The sequence below is a fragment of the Orcinus orca genome, chromosome 3, assembly GCF_937001465.1.
Source record: "Orcinus orca chromosome 3, mOrcOrc1.1, whole genome shotgun sequence".
NCBI lineage: Eukaryota > Metazoa > Chordata > Mammalia > Artiodactyla > Delphinidae > Orcinus > Orcinus orca.
The window spans coordinates 5,469,956-5,487,364 of NC_064561.1; the positions used below are offsets into that span (position 1 = coordinate 5,469,956).

General features: G+C 50.1%; 1 protein-coding gene across 4 annotated transcripts in view; it reads left to right on the forward strand.

The window, feature by feature from the left end:
* Window positions 1-17,409, forward strand: part of ARHGEF18 (Rho/Rac guanine nucleotide exchange factor 18) — a 95,076-nt gene that overhangs the window by 1,763 nt on the left and 75,904 nt on the right. For 2 of the 4 annotated variants that reach the window (XM_033400933.2, XM_033400935.2), the window contains exon 2: window positions 14,818-14,939. In XM_033400933.2, the coding sequence (XP_033256824.1) occupies window positions 14,818-14,939 (122 nt within the window). Of the gene's footprint in view, window positions 1-2,522; window positions 3,227-4,239; window positions 4,331-14,817; window positions 14,940-17,409 lie in introns of those variants that run through there. The other 2 variants (XM_033400939.2, XM_033400938.2) reach the window with 2 other exon arrangements.

The window sequence follows — 17,409 nt, forward strand, 5'->3', positions numbered from 1 at the left end:
TACCTAGAAAGAGGGACTAATGGTGGGTCTCAATCTCTATGAAGTATGTGGGGTAGACTTGTAAAAAACATGGCAACCACCTCCTTGGACTCTGCTTGAGGTGGGCTCTTCCTCAAGAGGGGTGGGGTTTTAGCATCCACAGAAGCATCGGAACACAGCAGTGAGGTTCATTTTAGAAGATCCCTTGGGACCACACCCCCCTGGAGAAGCAACTGGGTGGAAGGGAGACCCTCTCAGGAGATGAAGGTGGCTGGACCAGGTCAGGGCAAGAAGGATACAGAGGCAGGAGGAGGACCAGGGACAGGACTTGGGGACCATTCGGTGGCTCTAGATGGGGTTCAGGCTAAGAGGGAATCCAGGACAAGGTGCTGATTTCCACTCGAATGAGGGGATGGAGGTGATTTGAGAAGAGGCTGTGTTTAAGATGTTTGTTACTTACCCTCCTTGTGTCTCGGTTTCCTCATTTGGACAATGGGAGTGATGGAAGTGTCACTACTACCATCCCACCATAGAGTGGCTGAGAAGACTAAACGAGCTATTGATGTAAAACTGTTGGACTGGAGCCTGGCACAACACAAGCTCTTGTTAAATGTTGGCTTGGGTTGCTGTTACTTCATCCCTGGCCTTTAGACTGGCATGACCCCCACAGCTGGCCCCCTAGTTGGCACCCCCTCCCCATACCCATCCTCTTAGCCTGTCCCTACACCTGCCCACACGGACTCCAGGCCCACACGCTCTTCCAGAATCTCTCCTCTCCACATCAAGAGGTGGAATCAAGGTGGAGTCCCTTGTGCCTGGACTTGGGCAGACCTTCATGGGTCCCTCAACTAATAAAGTCTAGCAGAAGCAATGTGAGATCATAAAGGACAAGGCCACTTATACCTGGCTATCTCTCTCTCTCTCTCTCTCTCTCTCTCTCTCTCTCTGTCTCTCTCTCCCCCCGCTTGGGAGCCCTGAGCCTCCAAGTGAGAAATCTGGCTTCCCTGAGGATGACATGCAGAAGAGACTATGAGAAAAGACCACATAGAGACGAAAAGAGATGCCCATGGAACCCCAGCTCTTTGAGTTTTCCCAACTGTGTGAACAAAGATGCCTTAGCCCCATACAAATACAAAGTTAAAGAAATAGAAAAATAAGGGGCTTCTCTGGTGGCGCAGTGGTTGGGAGTCTGCCTGCCGATGCAGGGGACACGGGTTTGTGCCCCGGTCCGGGAGGATCCCGCATGCCGCGGAGCGGCTGGGCCCGTGAGCCATGGCCGCTGAGCCTGCGCGTCTGGAGCCTGTGCTCCTCAACAGGAGAGGCCACAGTGGTGAGAGGCCCGCGTACCGCAAAAAAAAAAAAAAAAAAAGAAATAGAAAAATAATTTTTTTGTGATGAGAATGCTTAGGATTTACTCTCTTGACAGCTTCCATGTATAACATACAACAGTGTTCATTATATTTATCATGTTGTACGTTACATCCCTAGTAGTACTGATTTATCTTACAGCTGAAGTTTGTATCTTTTGACACCCTTCATCCAATTGTTTAGCTCATGACTTGTTGGGTCAGCTGGGTGGTTCTTCTTGCCTCAGCCAATCTCTGCTGGGTTCATTAATGGATTCATGGGACGCTGTCCTGGAGGCTTCCCTGGAATCTGCCCTTTCTAGGGGTCAGGACACCGTTGTGTCAAGAGAGTACCCTTACCAAGAGTACCCTTACCAAGATGGCAGCCCCCATCAACAAGATGGTAAAAGACCTCACTAAAATGGCGGAGACTCTCACCAAGATGACAGATGCCCTCACCAATATGGAGGCTATCCTTGCCAAGATGGCAAACACTTCTATAAAGATAGAACACATTCTGGGACTTCCCTGGTGGTCTAGTGGTTAAGACTTCGCCTTCCGATGCAGGGGGGGTATGGGTTCTATTCCCTGGTCAGGAGCTGAGATCCCACATACCTCGTGGCCAAAAAGCCAAAAACATAGAACAGAAGCAATATTGTAGCAAATTCAATAAAGACTTTAAAAAAAAAAATGGTCCAGGGACTTCCCTGGTGGTGCAGTGGTTAACGGTCCACCTGCCAACGCAGAGGACACGGGTTTGATCCTTGGTCCAGGAAGATCCCACATGCCGCAGAGCAGCTAAGCCCGTGCGCCACAACTACTGAAGCCCACACACCTAGAGCCCGTGCTCCTCAACAAGAGAAGCCACTGCAATAAGAAGTGTGCGCACCACAACAAAGAGTAGCCCTCGCTCGCCGCAACTAGAGAAAGCCCGCACGCAGTAACGAAGACCCAAGGCGGTTAAAAATAAATAAAATAAATTTTAAAATAATAATAATAGGGCTTCCCTGGTGGCGCAGTGGTTGAGAGTCCGCCTGCCGATGCAGGGGACACGGGTTCGTGCCCCGGTCCGGGAAGATCCCACATGCCGCGGAGCGGCTGGGCCCGTGAGCCATGGCCGCTGAGCCTGCGCGTCCGGAGCCTGTGTTCCGCAACAGGAGAGGCCACAACAGTGAGAGGCCCACGTACCGCAAAAAAAAAAAAAAAGAAATAATAATAAAATTTTAAAAAATTAGAAAATTGTCCACATCAAAAAGAGAATCTTTAAGAAAAAAGATGGAACACATTCCATACCTTGCACCTCCATTCAAACTCTCCACCAGCTCTTTCTACTATTACCATCCAGGACCAGAAGACCACCCTTTGGCAGGCCAAGGGGCTATTTACAACTCACAGGAACTAGCGTCAGGTTAGAGGAGGCAATCCAAGTGGTAAATGCCATCAGAGCCTCCTTCTGGCACAGACACACAATAAAATCAGAACACTTTAACCTGAGACATTCAAGGGCACTTGGCCCTCTGCCTCTAATGGCTCCCACCCATGCAAATCCACCCAGCCTTCCCCCCCTCCCCACAACATCACAATCAGCTCGACAGCTCAAGGTGGGAACCACGGGTTCCTAACCTAGTGCTCGAGCGACACCATGGTCAACCCTGGCCCTGGTGAAATAAGAGAAACTGGGGGGTTAACCGCAGCAGAAGTCACCTCCCACTTCTACTCACTACATAGTCAACCCTCCGCATCTACAGGTTCTGCGCCTGTGGATTCAATTAACTGCGGATCACGTGCTATGATTATGGTCTGTGGTTGGTTGGATCCGTAGATGCGGAGGGCCAGCTATGGGACTTGAAGATCTGAGGATGTGGGTATTCACCGCAGGTCCTGGAACCAATCCCATGCAGGTACTGAGGGATGGCTATATATCAGAACTTTCCACTAAGTGGGTACCCTTGATACTGCCCGTGGAGAGGATACCTGGAAATATCTCTTCCCCGTGATGTTTTACACCAGACCAACCCATCCCTGTGCCACATTCTGCTGTACTTTTCACTGCAGTATCTGTATCTTCTGTGGGTCTGTTGCTATTGTCGGTTTTTCTTCTGATTTTAGGTCACGAGGTACTATCTTCTGTTGTGCTTCCATCTTGATTGAATGCCTGATAATGTTTATGAAAAACTGCAGATATCATTGGTGGTTCTTCATGGTGTTATTTCCCTCCAGAGAGGTTTCCCTTTTTGCTTCTGGAAGGTAGTGAAAGTAAAGGCAGGTGACTTTAATCAGGGATGAAGCTGACTTGAACCTGGATTTTGGTCTGGGTGAAGGTTGGTCCATTTCTGGTCTCCCCTTGCTCCTAGGGTGTAGTCTTTGGTGACCCCAGCTCTCTCCTCTTTGTGAGCCCTGACTTCCAATGTCTATTTCTCCAGCCCCAGATGATTGCCAGAAGCTACACTCAGTTTCTCAGCCCCTTTCTGGTCTGCTTCACACTTAAGAACTGCATTTATATCAACAATTCGCTTGGAAGGAAAAAAAAAAAAAAACACCCAGCATTGCATTATGTCTACCTCACCTCTCTAGGATTCTGACACCTCAAACCTTGGCTGCCAACGCCTTCAAATTGAGGGTGTTTTTTTTTTTCTTCTGATTTTATCCAGATTTTTTAGCTGGATTTACCCTGGTGGAAAGGTAAATCTGCAGTAAGGTAGCCTGCCATCGTTAGAAATAGGTATCCCTGTTGTATTTTTAACACAAGATTTTTATCAAACCTCCATTGCTAACTGTGCTTGACTCACTGTGTTTCTCTGTTCCTGAGCTCCTGGGTCCCTGTCTTTGTTGCCATCAGTTTGATGGAGGTCCCTCCTGGCTTCTCACTGCTTTTAATTTCCCTGAAGTTCTCATATCTGCTCTCCACCCAAAGGTCTGGAAGATCCAAGAGGCATCTGTAGTCTGTCCAGGGAAAAGTATGTGGTGGGAGATGAGGAATTAAACCCTGGAGCACAGCAGAGGAGGTGAGTTTTTAGATCTCCCTGAGCTGGTATCTGGATTTCTATGTATGTATGTGGCTGTTTGTGTATAATTGTGTGTGTGTGTGAACATATGTCTGACTATTTGCGTGTGTATGTTTGCCATTGTCTACATGCACTGGGAAGTGTATTGGATGGTGTTGGTGTCTAGAGTGTGTGTTTTTATATCTTTTTGTGAGTGAAAGAGTTGGAGGCCACCTAATCATAATAGGATGGCGGAAGTGATGAGAGAGGTGCAGATGGGGTCACCAAGGCCAGTGGGGAGACCATGAAGTGGCTAAGGACAGAGTCCTGGGAACACAGAGTTTAAAGGTCAGGCAGAGAAAGGAAGAGGAGCCGAGTCAGGAAGGGATACTGAGAAGGAGCAGACAGAAGAAGAAAAGGCATGAGAGGAATGGATTTCAAGAAGAAAGTGGTCATACTTGTCCAGTAAAGGGGAAACTGAAAAGTGCCCATTAGATTTAGCCCCAGAGAGAGCTAGAAGACTGGAGGGGATGGAAATAAGACTTCAGTGGGGCTTCCCTGGTGGCGCAGTGGTTGGGAGTCCGCCTGCCGATGCAGGGGATACGGGTTCGTGACCCGGTCCGGGAAGATCCCACATGCCGCGGAGCGGCTGGGCCCGTGAGCCATGGCCGCTGAGCCTGCGCGCCCGGAGCCTGTGCTCCGCAACGGGAGAGGCCACAACAGTGAGAGGCCCGAGTACCGCAATAAAAAAAAAAAAAGACTTCAGTGGATGATGGAGTCGAGTAGGTATGTATAGGTAAAGACAGACTTGTGGCTAACCCTTTGAGAACGGAGGGTGGAGGCTTAGAGGTCACTGAAGAGAGAAGGGACAGCCAGGAATTTTTCAGGCATTAGTGAAAATGCAAGTAAGGAGGCTTCCACCACCAGGCGGCAGCACTTGTACAGACAGGCGCCGGCTGGCACCCACACAGATGCACACAGAGATAAAGACACAAAAGTAGACACAAAGAAACCCAGGCAGATACAAAAACCCCCACAAATACCGGATTCAGATCTCCCCAAGTCCCAGATGAGTCATGTAGACCCAACCCCACAGATACTGATAGGCATTCAGATACACACACACACACACACACACACACACACACACACACACACGATCACAGAGATTTTTAAACTACGAGGATAATATTATTCAGCCATAAAAAAAGGAGGGGAATCTTGCCATCTGTAACAACATGGATAGACTTTGAGGGCATTATGCTAAGTGAAGTAAGTCAGACAGAGAAAGACAGATACTGTGTGATCTCATTTAGATGTGGAATCTAAAAGAAAACACCACCACCAGGGACTTCCCTGGTGGCACAGTGGTTAAGAATCCACCTGCCAATGCAGGGGACACGGGTTCGAGCCCTGATCTGGGAAGATCCCACATGCCACGGAGCAAGCAAGCCCGTGGGCCACAACTACTGAGCCTGCACTCTAGAGCCCGCGAGCCACAACTACTGAGCCCATGCGCCACAACTACTGAAGCCCACGCACCTACAGCCCATGCTCCGCAACAAGAGAAGCCACCGCAATGAGAAGCCCATGCACCACAATGAAGAGTAGCCCCCGCTCACCGCTAGAGAAAGCCCGCACACAGCAACGAAGACCCAACACAGCCAAAAATAAATAAATAAACTAATTAATTAATTAAATTAAAAAAAACACCACCACCAAACTCATAGAAAAAGAGATCAGATTTGTGGTTATCAGAGGCAGGGGGTGAGGGTGGGGGAATTGGATAAAGAGGGTCAAAATGTATCAACTTCTAGTTATAAGATAAATAAGTCCTGGGGATGTAATGTACAGCATAGTGACTATAGTTAACACTGCTGCATGGTGTGTTTGAAAGTTGCTAAGACAGTAAATCCTAAGAGTTCTCCTCAGAACAACAACAACAAAACATTATTTTCTCTCTTTTTTTTTTTTTTTTTGGTATCTGTATGAGATGATGGAAGTTAACTCCACTTACTGTAGTAATCATTTCACCATATATGTAAGTCAAGTCATTATGCTGTACACCTTCATCTTATACGGTGCTATATGTCAATTATATCGCAATGAAACCGGGAAAAAAAACCCTAAAATGCTTATATACACACCCCCCCCATAGACAAGTTGACACTCAAGACTTGAAAACACACACTCTGTGCTAACACACAAATACACTGTCAAAAGCACAGAGACAATGAAACACACACACACACAAACACTCAGACATTCACGCATACCCAGGTCCACCTCAGGACCCAGTCTATACTTGTTTTCTGAGGAACCCTCACTGCACCCTTCAGCTCCTCCTGGGAATGTCTTGTCCAGCCAGGGTGAAAAGCCTATAAGGCAGGGGAGGTGGGGGTTAGTACTAAGGACTTGGCCTCCTCCAAGGCTGGAGTCCCTGGGGCCCCCCCTGCCCCAGCCCCAAGCTCCCATCAGCTGATGTATCTGGCAGCCCCTGCAGACAGGCTCCGCCCCTCTTGCTGGCAGCCCCGTCCTGGCAGATATTCCCAGCCGATCGCCTTCTTCATCCTGCTGTTCACTCACATGCTCGCACACACGGCCCCCATGGCTAGCTCAGCGCTCAACCACACCTGGCCGGCCCTCTCCAAGCTCTGGCTGAAGCGGTGGGCCTTCAAGAGAGGTAAGGGGGCAGGCAGTGAGCAGTGGGTACCGGCCACCCAGGCAGGGCTCCCTGGACAACCTGCCCAACCATCCCACCCCAAGCCTTTCCTCAGCCCAGGGGCACAGAGTCTGCCTGAACCAGCCCCAAATTTCATGATCTCTGGTTCCCTGGGACCCCAACAGAACATCACAGACTTGTGGGGTCCCTCTTGTCTCAGAGGAAACGTGTCCCCAGGCTCAGCCAGGATCTTGTCTTGGGAGGTAAATCTGTAGAAGGAGAATCCACCCTAGAACCGGGGTAGCCTGGTGGCTTCCTGGGGGCTCCTGACGCGAGTTGTTCCAGGATGGCTGCAGGACAGAGGTTCAGAGAGGCAGCAAAAGGAAGGAGGTTTGAGACTTCCAGAAATTCTGGTAGACACCTCCCTAGAACACACACACACACATACACACACACACACACACACACATTGGCTGGTAGCCCCCGGGTCCCAGGACTTCAGTTTACTACGTGGCAGCTGGAGAGACCCTTGTATCATATCCCCCAAGGTCTGGGTGAATTGCTTTTGCAAAAAGGCATTTCTTAAATCTCGGCAGGAGTTTAGTCCTGGAAGATAGCCAGATGGTGTCCAAGGCCATGGGGCACGGGGGATAGTGTGATAGGAGCCCCCTGTACCCCCTGCATAAGCCGGTACTTGTTCACGAATGAGTTTCCATGCAGGAGAGCAGTCAATAAGAAGATTCGTTAGCTTGTTCATTACGTACGCTCTGGTTGAGGACCTGTCGTGCGCCAGGCACTGTGCTGGAGGAGACTGGAATATCGAATCGGGGGACCTGGAGGCTGGGGCTGGGGAGGGAGACGGTGGCGTGCGGACTGAGATGCAACGGAAGAGCAGTCGTAATGGTGGGAATTGCTGCCAGTTACTGAGCCCTTGTGAGGTTCAGCTCAGAACGGAGGAGTGATGATCTCAGGGTCACACGGCAAGTACATGCTGAGGGAGCCAGGATTTGAAACCAGGTGTGTCTCAAGGCTACCTCTGTGGTGTGTTCTGACCAGTGAACAAAGCTACCAGTGTGGGCAGCTGGAGGGCTTGGGGAGGGTTTTTTAATCCACCAGTGGATGGTAATGTTAGAGAATTAGGGTATCAGCCTCGGATCCCACCTGGGACCCAGATCCTTACGAAGGTCTACCCACTCTTGGCCGCCCAGCCCACCCTGCCTCCCTGCCCGGGAAGGTTGAAGCTGTGACTTATAGGCCGACAGGTTGGGGATGAGCTGTGGGAACCAGTGGGAACTCTTAAACCCTTTTATGGCTGACGCTGCAGGGGCTGCTGTGGGAAGAGACTGCCTAGAACTTGAATACAGGCTGGGAGGTGGCTCCTTAGCGAGAAGCATGGGGGTGGGGCGCAGAGAGGGACTCCCTAACCGAGTCCTTCCATTCTCTCGCCTTTCTGTGCCCTTCTTAACCTCTGTAACTGGCTGTCTGGGCACCAGATGGGACCTCCTGGGAAAATAATGGAGTGGATTTGGAGAGGCAGACAAGACTATGGAAGGGGGGTTAGGACCTGCAGGAAGTTCCCTGGGGCAGAGCCCCACTGGCCCTTCCCCTCAGGTGCTCAATTACCCATTTCGGCCATACTTTTTCACTCATTCCCTAGCACATAATAAGTGTATATATAATGTGTGCGTTCTGTGTCTCAACTTGGTGTCCTTCTTGCCTGGCCTCTCTGCCACAATTCTGCCTCTTTCTATCTACGTTTCTCCCCTCTTCATCCCCTCAGAATACCAAGTAATGCATCACTGCCACTGGACACTGACACACCACTTATCCCAGCTATCCACCCATTCATCCATCCCTGCATGCACACATCCATCCATCCATTCGTCCATCTAACCATCTACTCGTCCATCCATCCAACCACCTACCCATTCATCCATCCCTGCATGCACACATCCATCCATCCATTCGTCCATCTAACCATCTACTCGTCCATCCATCCAACCACCTACCCATTCATCCGTTCAACCAGACAGTCAACTATCCATCCATGCAATCACGTATCCACGCATCCATCCATCCACCCACCCATCGATCCATCTAACCACCCAACTATTCATCCATCTAAGTATCTACTCATCCATCCATCTAACCACCCATCCATCCATTTATTTAACCATCCATTCATCCAACCACCCAGCCAGACAACTTTCCCTTCAGCCAGGCAGCCAGCTAGCCAACTATCCAACCACTCGTCCATCTATTCAACAATTCATTCATTCATCCATACCACCGTCCACGCTTCCATCCAACCATATATTCACCCATCTATCCGTTCATCTGCTCACCACAGGATGGCTTTGTGGTTGTGAGCCCTTGCTTTGGAGCAAGAAATACTTGGGTTCACATCCCAACTCTGACTCTTGCCAGTCCAGTACGACCTTGGATGAGTCAGTACATCTCTCTGAGCCAGTTTCCCCTTCCATAATGTGGGGACTCAGAGGGTTGTTGTGAGGATAGAAGAATGCAAAGAACATGACAGGCTTAGCACAAGGCAAGGCATATTGGAACTGATCCACACATGTAAGATTTTACCACTTGGGACCTGGGGGTGTAAAAGTGTGTTGGATACAGAACTTGCCTCATGATCTGGAGCGGGGGACAGCAAACCTTTTCTGTAAAAGGCCAGAGAGTAAGTGTCTTCAGATTTGCAGGTCATATGGTCTCTGATACAACTACTGAACTCCGCAGTTGTAGCATGAAAGCAGTCAGACAATACGGACACGAATGGGTGTGGCCGTGTGCTACTAAAACTCTATTTACAAAATCAGGTGTTGAGTCAGATTTGGCCTGTGAAACTCCTGGTCTAGAAGCGAACAAGTAAGCCAGTTAAAGTACATCAGGGAGTAGAAAAGGGGTGCAGACGAATCCAAAGTCCTCTGGCTAAGACGGTCTGCAGAGGATCAGAGAAAAAGTCCTCGGCTGCCAAGGCAGGAAGAGTGGAAAAGGGTGGTGGGAACAGCACAGGGGCACACAGGAGAATACTGAGTTAGGGGCTCAGGTGTGTGTGGGGAGTTGAGAGGGTAGACTGAAAAGGGCTCGAATGTCATTCTAAGGGGAGTCCAGGGGTAAGGACCAGAGGAAGGGGGGTGACTCTCTGAAATGTCATGCCAAGAAGACATACCAGCTACTGCGACAGAAGAAGCCAATTGTGGTTGGCTATTGTTTGTGCAGGAAAATCCCAACAAGAGTTGTGGTTGTGTAGGAAGAGCTATAATGGAGGCTGACATTAAGATAGTAGCAGAGGCAAAAAGAAAAGAGGATGGAGTAGAGAAATGTCGGGGAGGTGACATTGACAGGGCTTGGTGTCCTGAGGGCTAGTAAGGAGGCAAGGCTCATCTCCGGGTCTCTGGCAGGGTCACTGGGAAGACGGTGCAGTCACACTGATATGGGGACACAGAAGGAGGAAGGAAAACAAGGAGTTTGGCCTTGACAGCTTGAGATTGGAGCGCGGGTGGGAATATCAGACAGTCACCACTGGAGACAAAGGCAGAGGCCATTGGAGACAAAGTCTGGAGCTTGGAGGAGATAATCTGTCACCAGAACTAAGGCTCAGTCTGTACCCGGGGTCAGGGTTCAACACATGATGAGGGTTGGGGTTCAGATTGTGGCTCTAGGTTGGGAACTCAGTCCATGACACCAGGATCAGGGCTCAGTCCATGACACCAGGACCAGGGCTCAGTCCATGACACCAGGATCAGGGCTCAGTCCATGACACCAGGACCAGGGCTCAGTCCATGACACCAGGATCAGGGCTCAGTCCATGACACCAGGATCAGGGCTCAGTCCATGACACCAGGATCAGGGCTCAGTCCATGACACTAGGATCAGGGCTCAGTCCATGACACCAGGATCAGGGCTCAGTCCATGACACCAGGATCAGGAGTCAGTCCATGATACCAGGATCAGGGCTCAACCCATGACACCAGGATCAGGAGTCAGTCCATGACACCAGGATCAGGAGTCAGTCCATGATACCAGGATCAGGGCTCAACCCATGACACCAGGATCAGGAGTCAGTACATGACATCAGGATCAGGAGTCAGTCCATGACACCAGGATCAGGGCTCAGTCCATGACACCAGGATCAGGGCTCAGTCCATGACACCAGGATCAGGGCTCAGTCTATGACACCAGGATCAGGACTCAGTCCATGACACCAGGATCAGGGCTCAGTCCATGACACCAGGATCAGGGCTCAGTCCATGACACCAGGATCAGGACTCAGTCCATGACACCAGGATCAGGGCTCAGTCTATGACACCAGGATCAGGACTCAGTCCATGACACCAGGATCAGGGCTCAGTCCATGACACCAGGATCAGGACTCAGTCCATGACACCAGGATCAGGGCTCAGTCCATGACACCAGGATCAGGACTCAGTCCATGACACCAGGATCAGGGCTCAGTCCATGACACCAGGATCAGGACTCAGTCCATGATACCAGGATCAGGAGTCAGTCCATGACACCAAAGTCAGGGCTCCGTCAGTGACATCAGGTTGAGGTTCAGTCTATGACCCTGGGTTAGGGGCTCATTCTGTGACACAAAGTTTGAGGCTCAACATGTGACACTGAGATCAGAATGGAGCCTGTCATCAGGGTCAAGCCCGGCCTGTTCCTGGGTCAGAGGCTTCCATGCAAAGAATAAACTCAGCCCTGGCCTTTCACCTTTAGCCTTTGCATCCCAGACTCTGAGGGTCACAGATGCAAGGCACAAGGTTCTGCCTCTGGCCTCTACAGGCTGCAGGAGGCCTCAGGCCTCTGTGAGGTCCCTGCCCAGGGAAGCAGACAGACCCTGCATCCTCTCCTGAGGCCCCCTGGGGCCTCGGCTGAGGGACGGGATGGCTCCTCCAGGCGGCTTCCCCTCCCCTTCCAAGCTCCCATCAGCCTCCAGGACCCAACCCCGCATCTGGCTTTTCTCGTCCTTCACAGCCTGCTTGTCGTGTCCTATATTTCCCTGAGTCATAGAAGCTGCCTCACGGGAGATGCAAGGTTGAATGAGGGCAGCGGAACAGAGGCCCTCAACCAGGTTGGGAGAGTAGCTGGGAAAGTAGTGATGGTTTCTAGAATATTCGCAGTGATGGGAATTCCCTGGCGGTTCGGTGGTTAGGACTTGGTGCTTTCGCTTTCACTGCCAGGTCCGGGTTCCATCCCTGATCAGGGAACTGAGATCCCACAAGCCATGTGTCGTGCAACCACCACCACAATCCATTTTAGAACATTTCCATCACCCCCAAAAGAAATCTGTATCCTTTAGTCATAGCCCAGAGTTTCCCATTTCTCCCCAGCCTTAGACAATCACTCATCTATTTTCTGCCTCTATGCATTTACCTGTTCTGAACATTTCATATAAATGGAATCACATAGCATGTGGTCTTTGGTGGCTGACTTCTGTGATGTCACATCACGTCTTTAAGGTTCGTTCATGGTATAGCAGGTGTCAGAACTCCATTCCTTCTTTTTTTTTTTTTTTTTTTTTTTTGCTGTGCCATGCTGCTTGTGGGATCTTAGTTCCCCAACCAGGGATTGAACCCCAGGCCTTTGGCAGTGAAGGCGCAAGTCCTAACCACTGGACAGCCAGGGAACTCCCAGAACTCCATTCCTTATTATGACTGAATAATATTCCACCGTATGGATGGACCACATTTTGTGTATCCATTCATCTGTTTATGGACATTTGGGTTGTTTCCACCTTTTGATTATTGAGAATAATACTGCCATGAACTGTCATGTACAAGTTTTTTGGGTGGATCTATGTTTTCCATTCTCTTGGGTATAGACCTAGGAGTGGAATGGCTGGGTCGTATGGCAACTCTATGCTTAATTTTTTGAAGAATTGCCAAGATGTTTTCCAGACTCCTTGAGGTTTTTATGCCCATGTGATACCTTTTCATTCATCTGTTTATGAAATGTGTTTATTTCTGCCTTGGCTATTTTCTGCTGTTCTTGCTACCTTCCAAAAGCCCCAGCAATTTTGCGTTCACAATTTTGTATTCGTTTTCTTAAAGAAGGCTCCCCAAATTATACACCTGTCAGCACCCCCAAAACTTGGGGCAGTGTTTGTATTTACACAGCTGGGAGGAGAAGGAACAGAAGTGGGTACAGACAGCTCACCCCATGTTAGGATAGAAAAGGACAGCCTCACCCCTTCCCCTCTGCCAGCTGCAATGGTCATAGGCAGAGTGGCCACAAAATAGATCACCCCACCCGTACCCTTTGGAGGGTGACAGTGGGCTACTGTTAATCATTACTTGACTCAGTAGCAAAAACCAGGACTGTCCCCAGCAAGATGAGACATGGGGTCACCCAGCCACAGGGGACCCAAGCTAAGGAATGGATGAGGACCTAACTGCCACTGTCCAAAGGCATCGCCATCCCTCTCCCCACCCCCACCTTGGCCTTTCCTGAAACTGCTATCGCTCTTACCGCAAACGTGCTGTTCAGTCTCTCTGGGTATCACCTCCATTGGATTCCTCGCCTCCACCTTCACCCACATCCTCCAGCTTCACCTCCAGGCACTCTCCCCTCAGCTCCCTGGTTGCAGCAGGACCCAGGATGTTTTTGCAGGGGGTGTGGAGGAGTGAAGGGAGTCCAGATGCCAAGGCAATGCAGTGCAGTGCAGTACAACACAAGGCAGTGCAATGCAGTGCACAGGAGAGAGGCACCGTAGATGGGGGGGTGGACGAAGGTTTCTGGAGCGAATAGGATGAGGTCTTTAGGCAGGCGGCCCTACAACAGGAATGGGGGGCTCTTAGGCAGTGGGTCCTGCAGCAGCAGGGACAAGGCACAGGAGGAAGATCCTGGTGGACACCAGTGGCTGGACCAAGACATTTGACCTTCCTCCTGCAGGCGGTGGGTAACCTACGTGGGGATTCAGATACGCAGGGGTGATGCGCTCTAGCTGCAGTGTAAGGGGCAGGGGGAGAGAGTCGGGGGTGCCTGTTTCTCCCTCGGCAAAAGACTCCATCCAACACCCAAGATCAAGCCAGGGCACCCTCCTACCTGGAGGGAAGGAAGGTGACCAAGCACCCCAGGATCGGGCCCTGAAAGGTGGGCACCATCACACCCACCTTCCAGGTGAGGAAACTGAGGCGCAGAGAGGTGACTTCCCCAAAGGTGTGCAGCCATTAGGGGCAGGTCCAGGCAAGGACACAGTCTGGTTGACCACAAACCCCTTGTTTTCTCCTCTATACCATGCCACCCAGGGGTCCCTGGAACTCAAAGTACAATATAGGGACAGAGACAGCCTGAAGTTCTACCATTAGAGACCCTCTAAAGGTGGGCACTGGGTACTTGCATTTGGTCTTAGGGACCCATGCTAGCAAATGAGGGCTTCTTGCTAGAGCAGGCATGACAAATCGATTTCATCTCATGAGCTAACTCAGATCAGCTGGAGACGGCTTCCCAACATGATGCAGCGGGAAACGTTCCGAGGGGACCATGGCTCAGGAAGAAAGAGCCCTGGGATTGAATAGAAATGTCTGTCCCAGGCTCAGCATGAGTGGTGTTGTGTATGTTGGCTTAAAAAGGGAACTCCTTGGCGGTCCAGTGGTTAGGACTCACTCTTTCACTGCCGAGGGCCTGGATTCGATCCCCGGTCAGGGAACTAAGAGCCCACAAGCCACAGGGTGTGGCCAAAAAAAAAAAAAAAAAAGATCATGGGGACCCTCCTCCCCTGCCATCCCATTTTACAGATGAGAAAACTGAGGCCCAGATGCAGCACTCAGGCCCTGACTCTTCAGGCCTCCCACTCGGCCGTGACACCTTGTCCCTCCTTTCCCCACAGGCTCTGAGCCCAAGCCCTATGTCCAGCCCTTTGACTCTGGAGCTGCAGACTCAACCACCAAGAGCAGCGGTGGACCCTGGAGGCCTGAGGACCCAGACTTCCCCGCCATGGAGGATGAGCAGGCATGTGTCTGACTGCTGAGACGGGCAGGAGCTGATGACGCCTGCAGCAGCAAGTACACACTTTTAGCACCTGCAGGAACACTGTGTGCATAACTTCAGGGAACTCTCCTCAAAACATGGCAGAGTAGTTCTTATCTCATTCTACAGATGAGGAAATGAATGCTTTCTGGAACAAGAAGAGGGAGGGTGGGATGAGTAGAGGGGAGGGTTGATGGATGGATGGAAGGAAGGAAGGATTGACAAAAGAGATGGATGGATGTATGGATGGATGAAAGAATGGAGGGAAGGGAGGGAGGGAGGAGGGAAGGGTGGCTAGATGGGTGCATGGGTGGGTAGAACAATCAATGAGAAAGGAAGAAAAAGCTCCCATGGGCACCTCTGAGCTAGAACAGCCCTGCGGAGTGGTCTTAAATCAGGCTGAGATGGCCAAGCCATTACGTCCCCACATCAATCAGTCGTGGCCTGTGGACTGCCCAGGAAGGGATGTGACTTCCCAGAAGGAGACTGACAGCTGACAGCCATCTGCTGGCAGCCCTCCTCCAGCATCTGGGGCAGCCCATTCTCACTGAAGGGGGGGGTCTGGGTGGCATTTTATAACACCCACCACACTAAGGAAGGAGGGTCCATTACAGTCAAACCATATGTAGGAAATTCTGTGTATCTGCCTATCATTTTACGGAGGAGCATACTGGGGTCCAAGCAGGAAAAGAATTGGCCTAGGTGTCAGGGGGAATTCAGGGTAAATGAAGACAAGACCAGGACTTAAGTTCACCTCTGGACCTTCCAGGGCTCTGGACCTCTTGGGATGGGAACCCTGGGCTGCAGGCAATGGGGCAGATAGGATGGCAATGGAGGAAGCGTGAATCTGGAGAAGCAGGGAGCCCTGGGTATATACGGGGAGGCTTTACCCCACCACCACCAAATATGCCCCGCCACCCACATCCGTGTCCTTATCTAGTTGGTCACCAGAGCTGGAAGCAGCAGAAGGCAACATCCTTGCCCTTCCTTCCCCAAGCCCTGTGAACACTACATCTGTACAACCCTCAATTCTGTCCATGTCTCTCCTTCCTTCTCCACTGCCCTGGTGGAGGCCACTGTAATTGCTTACCCAGGTGATTTGCACAAGTGTCTTCACTGCTCCAACAGCCCTGCCCCTGTCCAAGCCTATCTGGGCTCTGCATCTTGCATAATCTTTCTGAAGGCAAATCACAGCCCCCTGGCCTCCATACCACCATTGTTTGGAACTTAGAGATTAAATCCTTCCTTGGCCTACCAGGCCTGCTGATCCAACCCCATTCCCTCCCCCACACAAACCCCTTCAGCCATAAGGAAATCTTGCCAGTTTGCGGGGGAAGCACCATGAGCTCTCAAGCCAGCAGGCTTCTGAACATCCTGTTCTCTTAATGCCTGGAATGCCCTCACCCAGAGCCTCTACCTAGCTAATTCCTACTCATTCCTCAGGGCTTCCCTCACTGTCACTTCCTCCAGGAAACCCTCCCTGATTTCTTCCTTCCTTCCTTTCTTTCTTCCCTTCTTCTTCCTTTCTTACTTTCTTTCCTTCTTTCCTTCTTTCTGTCTTTTTGTTTTTAAAACATTCAGTAGGACTTTTCATTGAAAAAGATATATATACTGATAAGATGTAAATTATTTTAAAATATATGCAACTTGACCTATATAGTCAGCTCAAGAAATCATTTACATGTCACATAGACACTATTTTATGTGGTTGGAAGTAGGGTTTGGGGGTTTTATTTTGTTACGGAAACTGTCTAAAGATGGCCTAACCTGTCCTAGTCGAGTTGTCCTTCGTAGATTTTGCACACCAATGATTACCCCAGGGTTTGTCCCTTTTTAAAAAAGGAATTTTCTATATGATCTGGCTTAGACTAAATCTTATTTTTCAAACTTAAAAAAATTAAGTTTAAAATAATAATAACAAAAAAGGGATTTTCTAAGGATAACTCCAAACCAGAATTCCTGTCCCTTCAAACAGGGTCAGCTGGCCCCCCTTCAGTTCTTCTCCAGCCCATTTTCTAGAACATTCACTCATCCTTGATTATAATCGCTGGATTTAGTTGTCAGTCTACTCCAATTAGCTCCATCTGGCAGGGTCATCAATTTGCCCAGAGGAAGGGCCCTGACTCCTGAAGTATAAAAACAATAACCATGGTTGCAACAACCAATATCTACTTCCATTGATCGAGGACTTGCAATGCGTAAGCATCATCTCATTCTACCTGCCCAGCAATCCTACAAGAAGGCAGCATCACGCCCATTTTAGAGATGAGAAGACTGAGGCCCAGAGAGGGTTAGAAACTTGCCTGAGTTCACACTGAGCTAATAAAAGACACGTGAGGGATGCAAACCTTGACTAAGGCCTTTCTATCATTCCAGCCATCCGAAAACTGTCTGTCCCTGTTATTTATTTGCTCTTTTGTTTGAAATCAATTCCCTTTTTACACGATGAAAT